Source organism: Pangasianodon hypophthalmus, chromosome 17 (genome assembly GCF_027358585.1).
Source record: "Pangasianodon hypophthalmus isolate fPanHyp1 chromosome 17, fPanHyp1.pri, whole genome shotgun sequence".
Classification (NCBI taxonomy): Eukaryota; Metazoa; Chordata; class Actinopteri; order Siluriformes; family Pangasiidae; genus Pangasianodon; species Pangasianodon hypophthalmus.
This window is the reverse complement of record NC_069726.1, coordinates 18721189-18741615: the sequence shown is the minus strand read 5'-3', so window position 1 is coordinate 18741615 and position 20427 is coordinate 18721189. Positions and strand designations below refer to the sequence as shown.

Sequence of the window (20427 nt, the reverse complement as noted above, 5' to 3'; positions counted from 1 at the left end):
TACTTAACTGAGTGTTTCTTGCCATAATATGGATTTGTACAGTAGCTGTAGTAGCACTAATAGGGCTATTGACTCTGGTATAAAGCACATTCAGAAGGCAAGAAATGTCACAAATTAACTCTTGACAAGGCACACCTGTGAATTGAGATGGTTTGGGATGAGTTGGACTGGACAGTGAAGGAAAAGCAACCAACAAGTACTCAACACCTCTGGGAACTCCTTCAAGATTGTTGGAAACCATTTCAGGTGACTACCTTGTGAATATGATGAGAGAATGCCATGAGTGTGCCAAGCTGTCATCTAATGTAGCTACTTTGGACAATCTAAAATATAAAACATAGTCTGGGTTGTTTTTTGTTTACTACATAATTCCATACGTGTTCTTTCATAGTTTGGATGTCTTCAGTATTAATGTACAATGTTGAAAATAATAAAAATATAGAAAAACCACTGAAGGAGAAGGTGTGTCCAGACTTGAAATGAGGAAGTAGCACAAGGAAACTAAATGCTACTAAATGCTACTAAAATCTCCCAAAATTTTCCCTTTGTTTTTCGCCCAACAGGACTGGATGTTCTTGTTGATCACCCAAACCTGACGTACATGAATTACATGTACACCTTAACACACACACACACACATGCACACACGCCCAAAACTGTACATCACTTACAGCATCAGCATTTTCTCCTTATCAGACAGACAGTACTTTATCAGTGTGCAGCTACTACATTTGATTTATTAATTTGTTTGTTTCAGTATCCGGTCAAGTCCTCATTTATAACAGAAATAAAACATATGCTAGGTGTAAAACATTTCTGGTATAATGCTATTTGGAATGGGCGTAAGGCAGTTTTTTCCCCCACTTTGTGCTCAGTTTAGTTTTTCATGGCCAGGCACGAGCGTGACTCTGTTGGCGTGGGTGAAGGAGCACAACAAGTGATAATCAACAAACCCCATTCTAAGCACATGAGCAATGAGGAACGGTATTTTGTTCACTTCAAGCACAGGATTCCAGGTACTGAATATTACATATTACACAAGTAAAAGGTGCATTCAGTGTAAATTCCTAATGTGTACTGAGACGGCAGACAGTCTGATATTTAATTAGTTTTGACATAACAATTCATTAACCAGTTCACATTCACAGTTGTTTGCTCTTATTTTTTATTTATTTATTTTTTTTATACAAATGAAGTATTCAAGTAAGTTGTATTTAGTTAGGGTATTTTTGGGGTAAAATAATCAATTTATGTTTGGGGCAGTAGAAAAAGTATCCACAAAACCAGGCCATAAGAAATTACACAGGACCTTACCTAAGAACAAACAACTGTGAATGTGAATTGGTTAATGAACTGTAATGTCAAAACTAATTAAATACAAGACTGTCTGCTGTCTCAGTACACATCAGGAATTTAAACTGAATGCACCTTTTAGTTGTGTAATATGTAAGATTCAGTTCCATTTTAACCATTGTGCTCCCGCTGTAACCATTTATGTGAGTCTTGCACATAAAAATGCCATATTCTTTTGGAAATGCCAGAAAAAAAATCAATGTCAATCAAACACTCATTATCTTAAGGTAAAGAGAGGAGCTGAGTTATAGAAAGTTTATAGAGTTTATAGAAAGTAATATATTCATTCAAACAACCATTTTTTTTTTACAACTGCGTTGTTTTTTTCCCCCGTTGTTTATTTAATTAATTGTTGACACCTGAACATATGGTGCCAAAAGTACAGATAAAATGCAATCTAGGGGTCAAAGTATCCTTTACAATAGCACACAATAATGATATATCCTGATAAGGAGAAAATGCTGAGATAAGCAGTATTTGTGTTATGCATGTGTTATGAGGCACATGATAGCAGGTGGTGTAATGCACACCAAACTCAAATTCTGAACACTTATGAAGTCAAGTTGGAACAGAAGTTTCTGTATTTCAGTGGTTGAGATCAATGACCAATGCTCTACTAAGAACATTAAATAGTTAAAGTCAAAGTCGAAGTCAAACTTTATTGTCAATTCTGCTATATGTACAGGACACACAGAGGATTGAAATTTCATTTCCCTCAGACCCATTGTGTGAGACACCAACATAACAAGACAAGTAATTAAAAAAAAGGTAAAATAAAATAAAATACAATAAAATAAAATACAATATGTACACTATGGACATTCACGGCACATTTGAGTGTGTAGATATTTACATTTTAGTGCAAAACAAGAGAGAGCAGCAGTTGTGGAAGTGGACCTGGTTATATTGTAGTGCAACAGAGAGAGCAACAGTAGTAAAAGTGGTTTGTGCATTTGTGTGATTTGGGGTGTGTGTGTGTGCATGTTAGTGTTAAATAATAGAGTGTTCTCTATAGCTACACATCGCTACTAACTCATACATTCCTTTTCAGGTTCAGAGATGAATGCTGATCATTCTGTTTTCTTTCATGCCCGAAATTCCACTTTCCTCCTGAGTGTTTGTACAGTTTCACATTCATCACTTTAGTAACTACATACTCTTCCTATTAGTTTCATTATAATTACTAATATTCTTTAAGTTGAACAACTAAATAATAAGCAAGGGTTTAACATCTTTATAACACTTTAGTAACTAATTGCTTGGTACTATAATAGCTATTTTGAACTGACCAGAGCAAAGTGTGTGTATTTTGAGGTGGAATGAAGGTGTGTTTGGGCTCCATATCCAGAATCTAACAGTGGACTTCCTTAAATGGGAACACACACACACACACATCCGCACCCTAAATAGGTGAGTGGTAAACATGCGTGCATGGAATGTGAACACTTAGTAACGTCATCGAGCTAAAACATTTATATCACACAGTGACACTGAGGTTTGCAGGCCTGTGCAGGCACACACACTAACATATATAGTATATTTATCTTAAAGTGACTTACAGATCTGAAATCATCTACAAAATGTACAAAATTAATTATTAACAGTTATAGTATATAGTATCTACACTCACCAGCCACTTTATTAGGAACACCATACTAATACTCAGTCAAATCCCCGCTTTGCTCTTAGAACAGTGTTAATTTTCCGTGGCGTTGATTCCACAGCGTGTTGGAAACATTCCTTTGAGATTCTGGTCCATTTTGACATGATTGCATGACATAATTCCTGCAGATTTGTCATCTGCACATTCATGCTGGGAATCCCCCATTCTACCACATCTCAAATGTGCTCTATTGGATTCAGATGTTGTGACTGGAGAGACCACTGAAGCACAGTGAACTCTTTGTCACGTTCATGGAACCAGTTTAAGATGACTTGTGCCTTGTGACACGGCTCATTATCATGCTGGAAATAGCCAGTATAAGATGGCTAAATTGTTACCATAAATGGATGTGTGTGGTCTGCAACAATACTCAGAGTGGCTGTGCGATTCAAACAGCGTTTGATTTGTATTAAGGGGCTTAACGTGTGCCAAGGCTCTCCACATCATTACACCACCACCAGCAGCCTGAATCATTGACACAAGGCAGGTTGGATCCATTGATTCATGCTGTTGACACCAAATATTGACCCACCCGTCAGCAAGTTGCAGCAGAAATCAAGTTTCATCAGTCCAGTCTTGAACTGTAGCCTCAGATTCCTGTTCGTAGCTGACAGGAGTGGGACCCGATGTGGTTTGCTGCTGTTGTAGCTCATCCATTTCAAGGTTTGGAGATGCATTTCTGCTCACTATGGTTGTAAAGAGTGGCTATTTGAGTTATTGTAGATTTCCTGTCTGCTTGACCAGTCTGGTCATTCTCCTCTGACCTTTCTCATCACCAAGATGTTTCCACCTACAGAACTGCAAATTTTTTTTTTTCACCATTCTGTGTAAACTCTTGACACTGCTGTGTGCAGAAATCCCAGGAGATCAGCAGTTTCTGAAATAATCAAACCATCATCTGGCACCATCAACCATGCCATGGTCAAAGTCACTGAGCTCACATTTTATAGTCATTCTGATGTTTGATATGAACATTAACTAAAACTCCTGCTTCTGCATGACTTTCTGCTGCTGCCACATGATTGGCTGATTGGATAATTGCATGAATGTCCAATTGCATGAGTGTACAGGTGTTCCTATTAAAGTGGCTGGTGAGTGTAGCTGTATGGTGGCCTAATGGTGAGATTTTGATCTTTTTTTGTGTATGACATTCTCGAAAAACTAAAGATTTTTATTATTTTATTAGGAATGAGGAAAAGTGTGTTCGAAAGCGTGAAAGTCACTTCAAACCAGCCGTGTAGTGGAGTGCAGTTTAGCTGAAGGACAGATTATTGGTTCCGCCAGGGTCAAGCTTGTGGTGTGATATAATAATCAGGTGATGTAGATCTGCAGCACTCTTTCACACCTGAAGCATTTCTCTGTCTTCGTTGAATTGTCTGTCTGCTGTTGCAAATACATAAATTGTTAAATAAAACAATTGTCTACAGTTTAAATGACAATTTAGTTTCTGGTATTAACAACGTGAATCATTAAATTAATCATAATTATTCAGAAATATATACCATTTGCTGAATATATTCATTTTTAATGTATAGAAAAAAAACAAGGCTTTGAAACACATAGCACTCTGGCGACATCTATTGGTCAAATTTGTTATTGCACAAAAAATGAAAAGTTACTTTCAAGGGCAGCCTGTAATCCCATGAACTAATATTTTTGGTTTCCTTAAATAAGTATTCCTTTATATGGTTACGCTTTGGCCAATCATTTTACTGTAATGTAATTTGTGTATAAATAAAATGTGTGTTTACTTGAATAGGCTAAATGAAATGGTGTATTTTAGTTTCTGATATAAATGTTATTAATGCAAGTTTTGTAAAGAATTGGAAATTGAGTAAAGCTTGGATAACTGGTACTAGGTATATATATTTATAACTTATACATTTATTCTTGGTGACTTTGTTTTAGGCATGCCCATGGTCAGAACAGCACGTGCTTACAGTAACAGGGAGTCAGCAGATTTAGGACTGAACTTTCCATACTTTTAATTATTAATTTAATGGAAAAAAAAAAAAAAAAAAAAAAAATATATATATATATATATATATATATATATATATATATATATATATATATATATATATATATATATATATATATATATATATATTTTTTTTTTTTTAATTTTTTTTTTACTGCAGCTCAATTTAAAGAATTAAACCAAGTTGGGCAAAAAGAGCAGTTTATGTATTTTTTTTTTAAGAGAAATTATTGTCCAACTTTCACTTTATTGGAAGTATTAGTACAGTAATGTGTGTCTGACACATTGGCATTGGCAATAAGTATTAACAATTCATGCATTATTTATTTGTTTTTTATTAAGATAGTGTTACAGTGAATCATTTAATGAAATGGCAAATTTTGTGGCAACAAGTGAAGAAAAAAATGGACTATTTAGTTGCCTGCTGAGGCCTCACAAAATCAATTTCATGAATGTTGTGACCATATAATATTTGCACTTATATATCTGGCCATATAATAAATATAGATATTGAGGATATTATGCATATCTTGCTATTATGCATAAGGTGCTATATCATTTATGTATATTGCTTGATCCAGAGTCTTAGGGAGTTTATAGTCACACCCATTGCTGTTGGACTGACTTCTCTCTCCGCCCTCTCTTTTGACTCTGAACTTCCACTGAACTTCAAGACATCCATTTCATTTCAGCTTGTCCCAGATAACATCACAGCAGTTCAGTTTTTCAAGCACGAAATAATGTAGGTGCCTGACTGCATTAGTATGTTAGTAAGTGTGTGTAGGTTGTAAAAGATGGGCAGCAGTGTGGAGCAGAGCTGCTTCTGTGTCACTCTGAGCTTTCTGAAAGACGCCGAGGAAGACTCTGAGCTGCAAGTGTCCAAACAGGAACAGCATCAGGATCTCACACTGAGGGTCAACAGAGAGACGGAGGACATCACCCTTACAGTAGAGGATGGTAAACATACATTCAGACTTTTGCAGAAATTGTAAGATTACAGATTATGTAATTACAAATTATGGGATTTTCCACTTCCACTGCTAGTAAATTTTTGTTACACAAAATTCTACATGGGTGTATTTACTGATTAACATACTATCAGTGTTGCAAATAATATCGAGTTAAAAATCAGTAAAGCTTTTGTTGTGCAGCTAGAGAAAATGCATTTTATTGTTAACAACTGAAAAGAAACAGGATGTAAATTTTTTTCAGTTACAATCACATTCTGTTTGCCATATGATACATTTAATAATAATGATTTTTAATGTTTTAAAATCATTTTCTATAGAATTCAGTTGAGTTTTGCTGTTCATTGTTAGGGAGGACTTTTAAATTATTTATTTATTATGATGATTTTTTTTTTTTTACATCTATTCATATATTTTTTATATTTTTTATTTATTCATATATATATATATATATATATATGAATAATAATATATATATATAATTGTATAATAATAATATATAATTATTAGGCTAAGAGATGGTGAATGTGCGTGTGTGTGTATATATATATATATATATATATATATATATATATATATATATATATATATATATATATACACACACACACACAATTCACCATCTCTTAGCCTATTTGTATGAAGCTGAGCATTCTTTCTTCACCAGCACAATATATCACTTTTAGACCTAATGCTTATAATTACCATAAAACCATATTACACTACTTCAGCTAGTTTACTGTAATTGATTTATCTTTTTATTGTACAATATTTTATTCTTTCTTTCATTTTTTTATATTATTTTTTATTATTTATTATTTTATCTCTATCCTCCACACCTGTAGAATATAACCACAGACAAAAATCAACATTTCTCTGTACTGAGAAAAGAACTAAAACCTGTTTACTCCAAACTTACATATAATTGAAGTCACTTAATTCCGTCCATGAAATAAATTAACATATGAATTCAGAATTACACTTTGCTGTTACACTACACTATTAATAGAGACAAATGTGAGCAAATATGTGTTTTATTGAGCAGTGGAGCATTACAGCAAAAAAATAAAATAAAAATTTATATATATTATTCACTCATTTTTTAAGGTTTTGTGGTTTTGTGGTATCCCATGTGAGATCATGCGATGATGGGATGCGATGAGAAAATGAGAATGCTCCGCTGAGCTACGTTGGCCATGGTGGTAACAACAAATTCTTTCTTGTGAAAAAAAAAATAGTCCAATATCTGAAGAGCTAGATAAGAGATTTAGAACTTAAAGTGTTTAGAACTGGGAAGAAATGTGAATGTAAGTGAAGCGGTGCTTTTATAATTTAATCAGAGTGAGGAGCACATAATTAAATCGTACTTTCCGATGACAACCAGAATGCTCTGCTTTCCTAATGACAAATTTGCTGTTACCAAACAACCATCTGACAGATTGATGAAAGAATTCTTAACGTTTCTTTACAAATGTATGACAAAAATATATTTTGAACATGTACTTCCTGCATAGTTGCACAGGCTTGTGGAGCTTTGAATGGCTGGAACCTTGTGAGATCTTTAGAATAATTTTATTATAATTTACTTTTCAAAAAGTTGAAACAGACTAGTTTAAGATGCTTATATCAAATGTGCTGAAGTGGATGCTCTGATTTACTAATATACACTAGAAAAGAGGGTAAGAACTGTACTTTTCCTTGTCACTGGGGTAGCACCCTCTAAGGTACGCACGCCTTTTGTACCTTTAGTATTTAGAATCTTTCTCCTAGGCCGGTGCATGTAGTGTACTTTAAAGCACAAGTCTAAAAGCTAATTAAAGGTATAAGACTAGACTTTTCAATTATATACATTAAATCATTTTACAGGTCTGCTACATTCACATTACCATGAAAAAAACACAAAGTTAAGTATAGAATATTTACCCTTGAGGTTACCACCCCAGTGACAAGGAAAGCTACAGTTTAGTACTTTTTACTGAGAATTTTCCTTTAATGAAAAAAGTGTTTTGCATCAATTGTCTTCTGTCCTTTGTAATCACACATACATTACAGATGCAGTGGATAGAGACTGAGCTGAAAACTGCTGGAATATTCCTTTAATCTTACCTATTTTACTATAATAATCCTATTAAGCCTAAGCACAGAGGGATAAACAGAGACATAGACAGGTAGAGATGTGTCTGCTTACTCACTGCTCTCTTTATTCAGCTGGTCTGCACAACCCTGTGTGTGTGTGTGTGTTTGTGTGTGTGTGTGTGTGTGGGCATAGTTTTATAGGAATATCTAACATTTTTGACCTTGTGGGGACATTTGGTTGGTCCCCATAAGGAAAACTATTTTTATTTCTAAATCTGCAGCTTTTAATAAAAGAGCTAAAGGGTTAGATTTTTAACATTAATTAGCTCTGTGTGTATATGTGTGTGTGTGTGTGTGTTTGTGTGTGTGTGCGTGTGTGTGGTCCAGCTGCTGTGTGTGCTGACAGCTCGTGAGGATTTACGGCACCGATGTGGAAGCTCTGAGGCCGCACGCTGGTTCTGCTCGGCGAGCTCCAGTCTCGCGTGCACTGCTAGACTGTTTTCCTTTGCTACGGTACACTGCTCTGCTCCTGGCGCACAGGATCAGATAGTGTGGCCATGTTCAGCACATACCAAATCCCATACCAAGGCCTAGTGTATAAATGATTATGCATCAGGTGTTCATCTGGTGACCCACCGCCATCTCCCCTACACTCTTACTCAGATATGCCAGCTTATTAAGTTAAGCAATAAGCTGGAGTACACGACATACACCCTCAAAACTGTATCTTTCACTGTGCGTACCTGAAAAAATGAATATTGCACCTTTAAAACTCATTTAGGGTACATATTTGGAACTTCAGGATCACTGAAGAAATTTTAAGGGTCCATTTATATTATTTATATGTCATTGAACCTACATGGACTTGTGCAATACCCTATACCCTAACACTATGAACTTTCCATAGTAGGTTGGCGCACTTACTTGTGTCCACACTGTGAATTTAGGAGACTTCTCTACATGGTCTACTGAGAAGTAGCTCAGTGGAGGCTTACTGTGGTCCTGTAAGACCAGAGCAGTTTGGTTGCTTCCCTGGTCTAACACACCTGATTTATCAGTCCATAACCAGGATTAATATATGTGTTATCCTGCTTGGCATGGCATGCATTTAATTTCTCCAAATGGAATCAAAAGGATGCTACAGTTTTTGTGATTATGGCTGTTCCATTTATTTATCCTTTTTGCAGTGACTGATGCAAGGAGAACGTTTTGAAAACATGGCACCTTTCCACCTTTCCTTCTCAGGACACTGATGTGTCCAGTGTCCAAAAATATATACTATATCCAAATTTACATACTATCATACTGAAATATAAAGTTCATTAGTAGATGTATTTCATAATTACTCACAGCTCCAGGGTCTCCTCCTGAGCTTGGTTTGCTGTCACTGTGGAGTTTCACACTGTTTTCATTGTGTCTGCATGGGTTTCTTCTGGGTTCTACACCCATCTTCCAAAAACATACATGTAGGTGGATTAGCTGTGCTGTATTGCCCCTAGGTGTGAATGAGTGTGTGAATGTGTGCGTATGGTGCCCTCCAGGGTGTAGTCCTGCCTCTTGCCCAGTGTTTCCAGGATAGGCTCCAGATCCACCGCTACTTTGACCAGGATAGGAGCGAATCTCATAATTATCATACATCCAATAACGAACACAGCATTCCAGCAGAGAAATCATCTTTGATAGATTCCAGTCGAACACGGCATGAGCTGGGCTTCACTATACTACCAATTTATACATTAGGTAGTTATAACTGATCACTGATTTAGGCTCCACTGATTTAGGCTAAGAAGTCCAGTCCAAGTCCAAGATGTTAAAAAAATTCTTATAGATTTTGTGCTAAGGCGTAACAGATAACTGATAATTTTGTGTCTGTTTTTCCCTGTGATTTCTTTTAGGCGATGGAGTCTGTGTCTTTAAGTTCTCCATTATAAGGGAGACAGAGTGTTGTCGAGTGGGGACTCAGTGCTTCCTTGTAACTGTGGGTTGTGTGAGCATCCTGCTGCAGTTCAAGACACGGACAGGTGAAAGATCAGTTTATTTCTATTTGCAATATTTTTTATATATTTTTCTATATTCGCAGTCGTAACAGGGCAAGATGAAAATGGGTCAGTTTCCTACCTTGCTGGTCTACATAAAATGATTCTGACCCATGTGTTTGTGTTTGACTTAGGCTGAATCAACTGTAAAAAAAAATTTTTTGAACTCCTAATAATCACCAGAACAGCAATGTCCATTTTCATTTAAAATACTTAACTAGTTGTAAGTCTCTGTATAAAAGTTCTGCATCTCATTCTTAGTAGTTTCTCTTTGAATCTGATGTCTGAACCATGCTTTAACATGTCTGAGAAATCTTACACCATCCAGGTGTTTGGCATGTATTCTGAATACAACATCCCTCATCATGCTGTAGAAGTGTGATATCCTCATGTTATTCAAAGGATCAATTATTCCCCCAAATCCAGAGTTTCAGACCTTCTACAGAATGATAAGGGCATGGATTGACAGTGGAAGAGAGCTGTCTGTTTTCGACCAGAGGACAGAGAACTCATCTGCTCTCCAATACTTCCAGGTAATATCCAGCTTTCAGATACAACAGCGTTTCAGAAATCATGATGCAGCAAATGAATGTCCAAAGACCTATAAAGGGATAGTTTTGCCAAAAAAAATTACACAATTTCCCCTTTACTCTAAATGTAGCTGATCAACCAAGATCACGTTTTACACTAGATCTACAAGGCTAAAGTAAAGTAACAGTTTTGTATTGTGCTTCATGCCTAAAATCACCACACAGTTTTTAAACAACAGGATCAATATGTGTTAAGAAAATATAGTAATTACACATATATTAATAAATATATAATAATAATAATAATAATAATAATAATAATAATAATAATATAAAGAATATTATCATAGTTATAATTATAGGGCCCTAGAGGACTAGTGGTTAGGCCACAACGCTCTCAGTACTGCGGCCCAGGTTTGATTCCCAGCCAGGGAACCAACCCCAGCCACTGGAGTTATGTGCAACAGTGCGCTCTCAGTGCTGGTCCCAAGCCCGAATAAAATTGGGGAGGGTTGCATCAAGAAGGGTATCTGGCGTAAATACGCAAACCAGTGATCTGCAGTGGTGACCCCTAATGGAAGCAGCTGAAAGAGGAACAACGTTATAATAGTTATAGTTAAACTATATTTTTATCTAAATCATTTCTAGCGCAATTCTGCCTGCAAATTTTTGGAAATCAAAGGGCCACATGGAGTGATACCAAAGATGGCCACTACAACTGTTTTCAAGATGGCTGCCGCAACTGTTTTGACCACAGCCATGCCCATTTGTCCATTTTTCTACATAACAGAGTGTCATACAGCGTCAGGAAACACGTAATCAAGTCTGTTTGAGACACCCAGCATGGTTTGAAGTGAGTGTGTGATGACTCTATCATGGTGTTTGCATAAACTTTTAGCTCTAAGCTTTCCTTACTTGTTAGCAATTAGCCTCATGGCTTCAGTGCAAAACTTAAGGAGCAGACTTTTAATTAACTTTAAATTTTTAATTCAAGTCAAAGCACAAAGACACAAACATTTTTCTCAAAGTCTGAAAGTAATTGTAGAAGAACGAATCAAAAGGAGAAAGAACATCGATCTACACACTTAGACTTAGTGTGTCTTCGGCCAAAGAATGTAGGTAAACATTAACTATAGCTAACTAATGACAAGTACTGTATAACCCTAAACTCTCAAACATTAGCTAGCATCACAAGTGAGGAATAACATTCAACGGGTACGTTATAGAAAAATGATCAATGACAGGATGGAGTGATGTGATGTGAAATACAGTTACTATAACCACCCTGAAGGTGATTATTTTCCTTCTATACCACAGCAATTTGTCTTAAGTTATTAAAGAATGACACATCACACTATTAATTGTTTTTCCTAACATTTAATGTTAATATACGAGAAAGGGGAAAATTGTGTAAATGAAATTTTTGGCTAACCTCAAATACTAGGTCTTTCTGGAATTTGAAATGGATTACATCTCTAGCACGAACATTACATACACAATATATAATATAATTATATAATATAATTATGATATAATTATTTCTATAATATAACCATTTCTATTTACCTTTTTCAGTTTTATGGCTGTCTTTCGCAGCAGCAGAACATGCTTCAGGATTATCTGAGAACGGCCACGTACCAAAAAGCCATTTTACTGAACGACATTGACTTCAGAGATAAAGTTAGTTGGTTAGAAAAGCACTTCTGATCATTGTGACATTTTATAAATTGTTTAGGTATTTTTCATCATCTCTCTTTGTACAGGTGGTGCTTGATGTTGGCTGTGGAACAGGGATTTTGTCCTTTTTTGCCATCCAGGCTGGAGCTAGGAAAGTGTACGCAGTGGAGGCCAGTTCTGTGGCCAAATATGCAGAAGTACTTACACTGCGTTCATCACTTCACTGGATTTGTCTCCCTAATTTCACTCTACTTCCATCGGAAAGCTTAAAAACTAAATGCGCTCTTTAATGATGTGTCATTCTTCATCTAAACCATCTTCAATATCTCAGTGTCTTGAAAAAAAAAATCTGTTGCCAAAACCTTTCAGCATGTAGTGAGATCATGAGTATTCTTGGCAAACTGGGCCATGTTCACACACAATAAATCACTCAGCACTATGAAAATAACTTGTCGCACACAGTTCCGTTTGAGGTCAAGGTGATAGATCTGGGGAAAACATCTAACACAGCTCACACAAACAGGGCTCACAAGGCTGCTTTGCACATGAATTGAAGGCATGACATTCTGAGTACTTAATGGCTTATAGACAGATCTAGCATTTGGCTATGGAGCTGTGAGTGTGTGTGTGTGTGTGTGTGTGTGTGTGAGACAGAGAGAGAGAGAGAGAGAGAGAGAGTGATGAAGGGGTGGGAGGAGGAAATGAAAGGAAGCATATTTTCATGGATGGGAGGATGCTTGCTCTACAGTCAGGCGTAGTTTATACTTGATTTTTGCTCAATTTTCATTGGTAACAGTTTTAAAATGCAACCAGATGTGTTTCGTGTCATTTCCAGCACACTGCTAGAAAACTTGCCAAATACAGCTTCTAAGCTTAAGCTTAATTTTCATCTTTGTTTAGAAATTGCAATAAAGGTACTCAGTGTTATCTTGGGTTCTTGGGTGATCATTATCAGCATGGCTTACATTTTTGCCCGTGTTGCTGCATGCACCCTAAATGATCTGTGACAGAGTTAGTATGTGTGTATGCATGTGTGTGTGTGTTTTGATGGAGGGAAGATAGTAAAAAATACTAGATTAAACAGAAACTAATTCCAAGTAATAATGCGGACGACAATAATTGACTGAGATATCCATCTGACTCAGGTACTAGTGAGGAGTAATGGCTTGGAGGACAGGATCATCGTGCTTGCTGGGAAGATCGAGGAGGTGTCCTGCCCTGAGAATGTGGACATCATCATCTCAGAACCCATTGGCTACATGCTTCTCAATGAGAGGATGCTGGAGAGCTATTTACACTCCAAAAAATGGCTGAAGCCTAAAGGTTTGTGGATGGTGTAGAGTAACTGACACCAAAATGAGTAACTGTTACTGAATGGTTTTCAAAAGCACTCACCATTTAGAATTCATTCCTATTTATTTCACAGTACTTTTTGCTTGAGTTATTATACACTCACTGACCACTTTATACATTCATGCAATTATCCAGTCAGCCAATCATGTGGCAGCAGTGCAACGAATAAAAAAATGCAGATACAGGTCAAGAGCTTTAGTTAATGTTCACGTCGAGCATCAGAATGAGGTAAAAAGTGATCTCAGTGATATTGACTATGGCATGTTGCCAGAGGGGCTGGTTTGGGTATTTCAGAAACTACTAGGAAAAACAAAGACTACAGTAACTCAAATAACCACTCTTTACACCCATGGTGAGCAGAAAAGAATCTCAGTATCTCTGTATCTGCATACTTTTACGCATTGTGCTGCTGCCACGTGATTGGTTAATTGGATAACTGCATGAATGAGCCGTCTTACAGTAAGTGTGTATCACTGAACCAAACATTTCTTTTTTTTTTTTGGTAAGGTATGATGTTCCCCACCTTCAGTGATATCCATCTGGCCCCATTTACAGATGAGCAGCTTTACTTGGAGCACCATGCACGCTCCAACTTCTGGTAACTAATCTCACCACTTTCGTCGTCATAGTCTTCAGTCTTCAGAGTCTTCAGAGGATAAAATGAGCCGGGAAAATATAAAAAGGGTCAAGACTTACCCTGCACAATTTTTATACAAGCCATACTAGCATTTATTTATATGAATTTAGCATACATTTATATGAAGTTTTATAAAATGGCATTTGTACCAAAATACATTATTCTTTATTTCTGTGAACAGAAAATAATTTGCTTGGAGACATCAACTAATCAAAATTTCTAAACATGTTTTAATGTATTTTTGCACATTCCTAGTTGCTAGTAATGATACTGTAGTTTATAAATACAAAAGCCTGCTCTTGGAAATCTTGAAGATGACCTGGATGAGCTCATACTCATACTCATACTCATACGTTCCTCTCCTCCATGGATGATGGGTTGAGGAGAAATACCAGCGTCTCAACAGACCATGCCTGACCCCTCCTCGCCCTTACAGTCCCTCTTACCATGGCCCCAGCATAGATTCATGCTTCCCTTTGAATGTTTATAGTCTCCTTCATGGTTTATTTGATGTCTCCCAAAGGCCTGGATTTGGCCGTCACAGAGAAACGGCATTCGGCCCACCACCCACAGCTCACGTTCTGCTCGCATGGTGCTGTGACCCATACCGAGTGGGCTTCCTGCTGCTGAATGCTCCAGCGGAGTCCAATTCTGACTCATAGCAAAGAGAAAAGGTGTCCACTGCATCTCTATTTCTCTCTGCTACAATGATGGAGTTAACCAAGCAAAGTACCGGGAAGGTGGTTTGGGTTATCTGGGGCAAATTTTTGCCCAATGAGAAATAATCTTCCTGTACTGAATCTATTTTTGGAGCCTTAAAGCGATGATGTGGATGCAGCCATTAAAACTAGTTTCATCCTGTTTTTTCAAATTATTCCGTTGATATCAGTGACACTGTGTAATGGATGACTTAATGACATATCATTATGGATGATATATCAGCGCTTCCCTCAGTATGCACATGATGACAGCTTGTTTTTATCTGTAATCAGATATTAGGGGAATCTGCCCAAGCAAGCCACTGCCTCAACACTGTGGAAAAATGATATCTTGCAAGTAAAATTGTTTTGAATAAAGCAAATTTATCTGTATATTTATAATTATATGATTTCTATAAAACATACATATGATTATTATGCTATTTTTAGAAGTTTGTACCAATTTCAAGCTTGAAATTAGTAATCTTGTTCTATGACCAGAAAATTATTTTTGTTTATTTCAAGCATTTATTGCTAGAACAAAGAAAATATTTGCCAATAGAACATGAGAATTTCAAGCTTAAAATGAGAATAGATGTCCTAAAATAGGCATAATAGTCATACATGTCTTTTATCATACTTTTATGATTAGTTGGGGAAAACTTTATTATATAAAATTGTCTATGTTTAAGATATTTTCACTTGATATTATAACTTACTTGTCTTAATGATAACTTACTGGTCTTGAAAATATGAAAACAACAACAACAAAATGTATTAATATTAGATGTTATAGAATGTTAAAGGGTTTAGGCTTCAGGTTCATAACCTGGAACTCATATTTTCTTTCTTTATTATTATTATTATTATTATTATTATTATTATTACATCTATATATTATCATATTTTGTTCTTATAACCACCCACATGGTCCTGGTGTTTCTTTCTCTTCCAGTTTTCAAGTCTGTTTTTTTCTTTGAAAGCCTGAGGCATATTTTTATCAGCAGTCCTTTAACAGAGAATGTGAGACCATTGTCCAATTTTTGGGAACTGGCTTCATGAAGACGTAATAAAGGCAAAAAGTGATATTATGTCAACACTCAGTCTGACAAGTTTAATAAATATGACTGAGTCTGTTTCTCATCAGAGGTTTCCTTTGCTTCACCGATTCTTTGGCTTTCTATAAATGTGACAATGTCTGAATATGGAACAAGGGGTGAAAGACAAGTCATCAGATCATATTATTATTTTTTCCATTGCTTGCTGGTCTGGGGTTTTGGGCTGCTTTAACCAAGTTGTATGTCTTTCAGCTCTGCTATTTCAGCCCTGCAATTTCCTGTCAACTTCCAGCTTCACAATGAACAGCTTTTGCCTTTGGGCATTTAATTTATACTTATTTTTAGAACATAATTTTGTGATATTTAGCAACTATCAGGCTGTCTGTCTGTTTTGATGAGCTATACCTTGTGTCTGCAGTTTCTCTTTGCAGTTTTTTCTCTTTCTCCAATGTTATACGATTTGAGGTTGTTCTCTTTTAGTGAACTAACTTATTTTTAAAATCACTGTATTAATTATTATGCATTTTTTTAAAAATTAGACTTACCTCTCTATGGACATTATGTATTCATTATTATCATAAACACTGAAATAAATGCTTCCTCAGGCTCCAGACCTCTTTCTACGGGGTAAATCTGAGTGGACTTCATCCTGCGGCCATGGACGAGTTCTTCAGACAGCCGATTGTGGTTTGTCTCCACATTCCACATACTTACTTCTCTTTCTTGTTTAAAAATTTTGTCCATAAAAATGATTTTGATGTTCTGTCTTTTCCAGGATACCTTTGAAACTCAGATTCTGATGGCCAGGTCTGTAAAACACAGCATTAACTTTATGGAAGCAAGAGAAGAGGACTTACACAGGTATAGAATTATAGAATAATTACTAAAGCTTGCTTACAAATAAAATGTTAACGTGTGGCTCTTTGGTTCTGCAGGATGGAAATTCCATTCGTCTTCAAACTCATGCAGTCAGGACTGATTCATGGACTTGCATTCTGGTTTGATGTGGCGTTTGTAGGATCAAGGTGAGAATTAAGACACTAAACTGATGTGAAATATGCCTTCAGATTAGATTAGTGTCTAATCTAATCAACTGGTCGTTATGCTATACTCCACAGGACAACAGTGTGGCTGTCCACTGCACCGCATGAGCCACTGTCCCACTGGTACCAGGTCCGATGTCTTCTACAGACACCTCTGTTTGCCAAAATAGGCCAGACACTATCTGGACGGGTTCTACTGATTGCCAACAAGAGGTATTATATACTAAAGATACATTAGTTTAGTAACCAGCTGTGATGTTTTTCTCTGATCATTCTGAAATGTACAATGTACCTTCTTTCTTATTTGACAGGCAGAGCTATGACATTCATATCACAGCTGTAATTGATGAGTCTGGCTTTAAATCTGGCAACACATTGGACCTTAAAAACCCCTTCTTTCGGTAGGCATCACACTAAACTTTCATTAGCAGCTATCATTAGCATGAACTCTATTTGCCTCAAAATGACTAATTTCCAATTTGTACTAAAAGCAGACCAATACCAACAACATTAACCATTAATTTTTTTTTTACATGAGAGTAATATGATGAAACAGAAACAGAGCTGGTAAATTAGGAAACAAAACGATGTTTTTTTTAGTTCTTGTGATGTGACCTCCATTTTTTATTTAACACGCACACATCGTCAGAAGGATCCCCACGCATAGTTTTGTGTCCATAAATATTGTTAGTATTGATAAAGACAGACATGAAATATTAGATGTATTGGGTATTTTGAAATTCATTTTATGGTTGTCTTGCTACGAAATTGGAAGATGATCTAAGTGAATGGTATAGCTTGTTTATAGAACATGAGAGGTAAATTAAATTTTAAAAGCAACTGTAGTTATTATTATTATTATTATTATTATTATTATTATTATTATTATTATTATTATTATTTTAAATAAACACATAATTTCTGACTTTTGGGAAATAATGACTTACAGATGAAAAATCATTCCAGCAAAATAGCTCCAGACTGCATTAATGGTATATTATAACTTCTAAGTCTAAATTTGTTGTCTTTTTCTCTTATCTGAAACCTACAAGAGGATGTTTTCTGAGTTTTAAAGGTAGTTTAGAAAGTGTGTAATTACCATGCATAAAATTCATTGCACTGTTAAACAAACAGGAAATATACTTTTTAAAAGAGCAATCTAAGATGTTTTACTCATGTCTAGGAATGCTGCCTAGCAGATACCTTTACTGCTATCTAGTGGTGGTGTCTTGAAGTTTGTCCTGAGATACAAACTTTAGACTTTATCCTTATACAGATTTTTTTTCCTGATAAACACAACAGTGCTTTTCTTTCACTAGGGATATTAGTTACTCAAGGCTAATGTATTACATACTTTTCAAAATAATAAATCTATTTCTTAGTATTTTGCTTAGTATTAGTATTAAACTTTAATTCTGTTCACTACATACATGTGTATGTGTCTGCCTGTTTAGGATGCCAGGGTGGCTGCAGATGTAAAGAGCCCACAGCAGTAAAGAGCATTATGTGAGGATTGGCAGAGTAGTCAGTGCCACAGTGGCTGGAAATGTGGCATCCGTGGAGTAGGCTGGGTAAAGTAAAGTCATATGAAGCTGCAGTGGTAGTAAAAAAAAAAAAACTATAATAATTTATATGGCTGAGCTGACAGCTTTTTATTAAAACATAATAATAAAATTAAACTGCTGAAGAACATACAGTGCATGTGTGGCGGCCTGGGAAAACCCTTTACATAATCAAATTTTGGCATTTTCTTCTATATTTAGTTCTAAAAACAGACTTTCCTGAACGGAATGTGGTTCAGTTATTGTATGTTGTTGTGACATTAAAGTATTTAAACTCTGTTTACCTAAAAAAAAGGATAAAATCACATTGACTCCAGTGCCACTGAAACTCCTTTCCAATGCCACTGAAAGACCCCCACGTACGGTACTTCTACATTTATAACCAAATCTACTTATGGCAAAATAATATTAGAGTCAAATTGTAAAGAATTATAGGTTTACATTTGGAAAAAGTGAGGTCTCACTTTGATTATAGGCATCATCCGTATTAGTTTCTGTCTCGTCACCTGACATAAAAGTCACTTGTGGCATTTAAACGTGAACCTTGTTGTTGCCTCTTTATTCAGATTTCCAGAATTCAGCCACAGTGACATCGGATGGGTTTTCATAGGTCGCCACACATGCAGGCTTGACATTATATAGAGTTTCTTACCCAAGCTACAGGATAGCTTTCAAAAGTAATCACAGAAACAATTAAAAGGACAAAAGTGCAGAAGAAAAGATAGCATACACTACATAGTTTATTCTCTCATAGAGGCAATTGAAACTATAGACCTCTTTTATACATATTTTGAACTGAAGCTTAGCTAAATAGCTCCTATTATAGATATCATTTGCTCCTTAATGATGTTTATTTATTTTGGTAGATTCTTTTAGACAAAAAAGATTAAAAGGCAGAATCCTATCAAAAGCCTGAGCAGCAGAGTTGAGGGTTGTGCTTAAAGACTCTTTTTGACAGTTTGAAGTAGTCGTGTTCAGAACAATTTTATAATCAGTTAGTGCAGTGATGATCTGAGATCTTGTTAAAAGGTTTTTCCCTCCCTGTCTCCCTCTTTCTCTCTCTCAGGTATGCTTAACTCACCATTTGTTGCTGGGATTTTCAATCTGCTCTGAACTCCTCACTCAGTTCCTAGAAATGCCCCATACAAGCTCAGATAATCAGTTATAATGCACGCTTTATCTCTATAAGAGCTGTGTGTTGCTTAAGAGTGTGTTGTGAAGTCTGTATTCTGCAAAATTGTTTTGGTGTAACTTGAATACAAATAAAATATGACTATCTGTAATACAGAACCAGTGAGTGGCTTTGTTTTTATGACTCTGATATTACCCTTCATTGCATTATTGGTTAAAATTATTATAGCAAACAGGTAAGTGACAAAACATGTTTCCACATAAAATCAGGCAAGTATCACTTTTATTTTATTATTAAAGGTAAAATAGATCCTGTAAGTACACATTTCTATTCACATGAAAGTACAATTAATTTTACATAACTGTAACATTCGTAAACACTTATATAACATTCATGAATAAGTGTATTGTCCTTGCCATACTATTTATGATTAAGGTTGGGCAAATTTATATTTTTATTTATCTCTTTAATATGTTTGACTCATCTTTCTATTTACCCCTACTATATTTTATTTTTACAAATGACTTTTCTAATTTATTTCAGTAAACTGTGTCACTGTACATACTGTATCAACCCTCTTTTTACTAAGTAACATGCATTTTGCAAATAAAACTGCAAAATTATAAAATCTTTGTGTATTTTCCAAACAATTCATCATAG

At 35.7% G+C, this 20427-nt stretch overlaps 1 protein-coding gene across 2 annotated transcripts; it reads left to right on the top strand.

The window, feature by feature from the left end:
• The first annotated feature begins 5661 nt into the window (after positions 1-5661).
• On the top strand, positions 5662-19925 carry carm1l (coactivator-associated arginine methyltransferase 1, like). 2 transcript variants are annotated; one of them, XM_026942815.3, is made up of 14 exons: positions 5662-5954; positions 9937-10062; positions 10504-10610; positions 12183-12287; positions 12371-12481; positions 13430-13607; positions 14145-14235; positions 16636-16717; positions 16806-16891; positions 16966-17055; positions 17149-17286; positions 17385-17474; positions 18528-18644; positions 19702-19925. In XM_026942815.3, the coding sequence occupies exons 1-13, from the start codon at positions 5792-5794 to the stop codon at positions 18550-18552; spliced, it is 1392 nt and encodes a 463-aa protein (XP_026798616.1). In that variant the 5' UTR covers positions 5662-5791; the 3' UTR covers positions 18553-18644; positions 19702-19925. The 2 variants fall into 2 exon arrangements, with proteins under 2 accessions (XP_026798616.1, XP_026798617.1); XM_026942816.3 differs by lacking the exon at positions 18528-18644.
• The last annotated feature ends 502 nt before the right edge of the window (positions 19926-20427 follow it).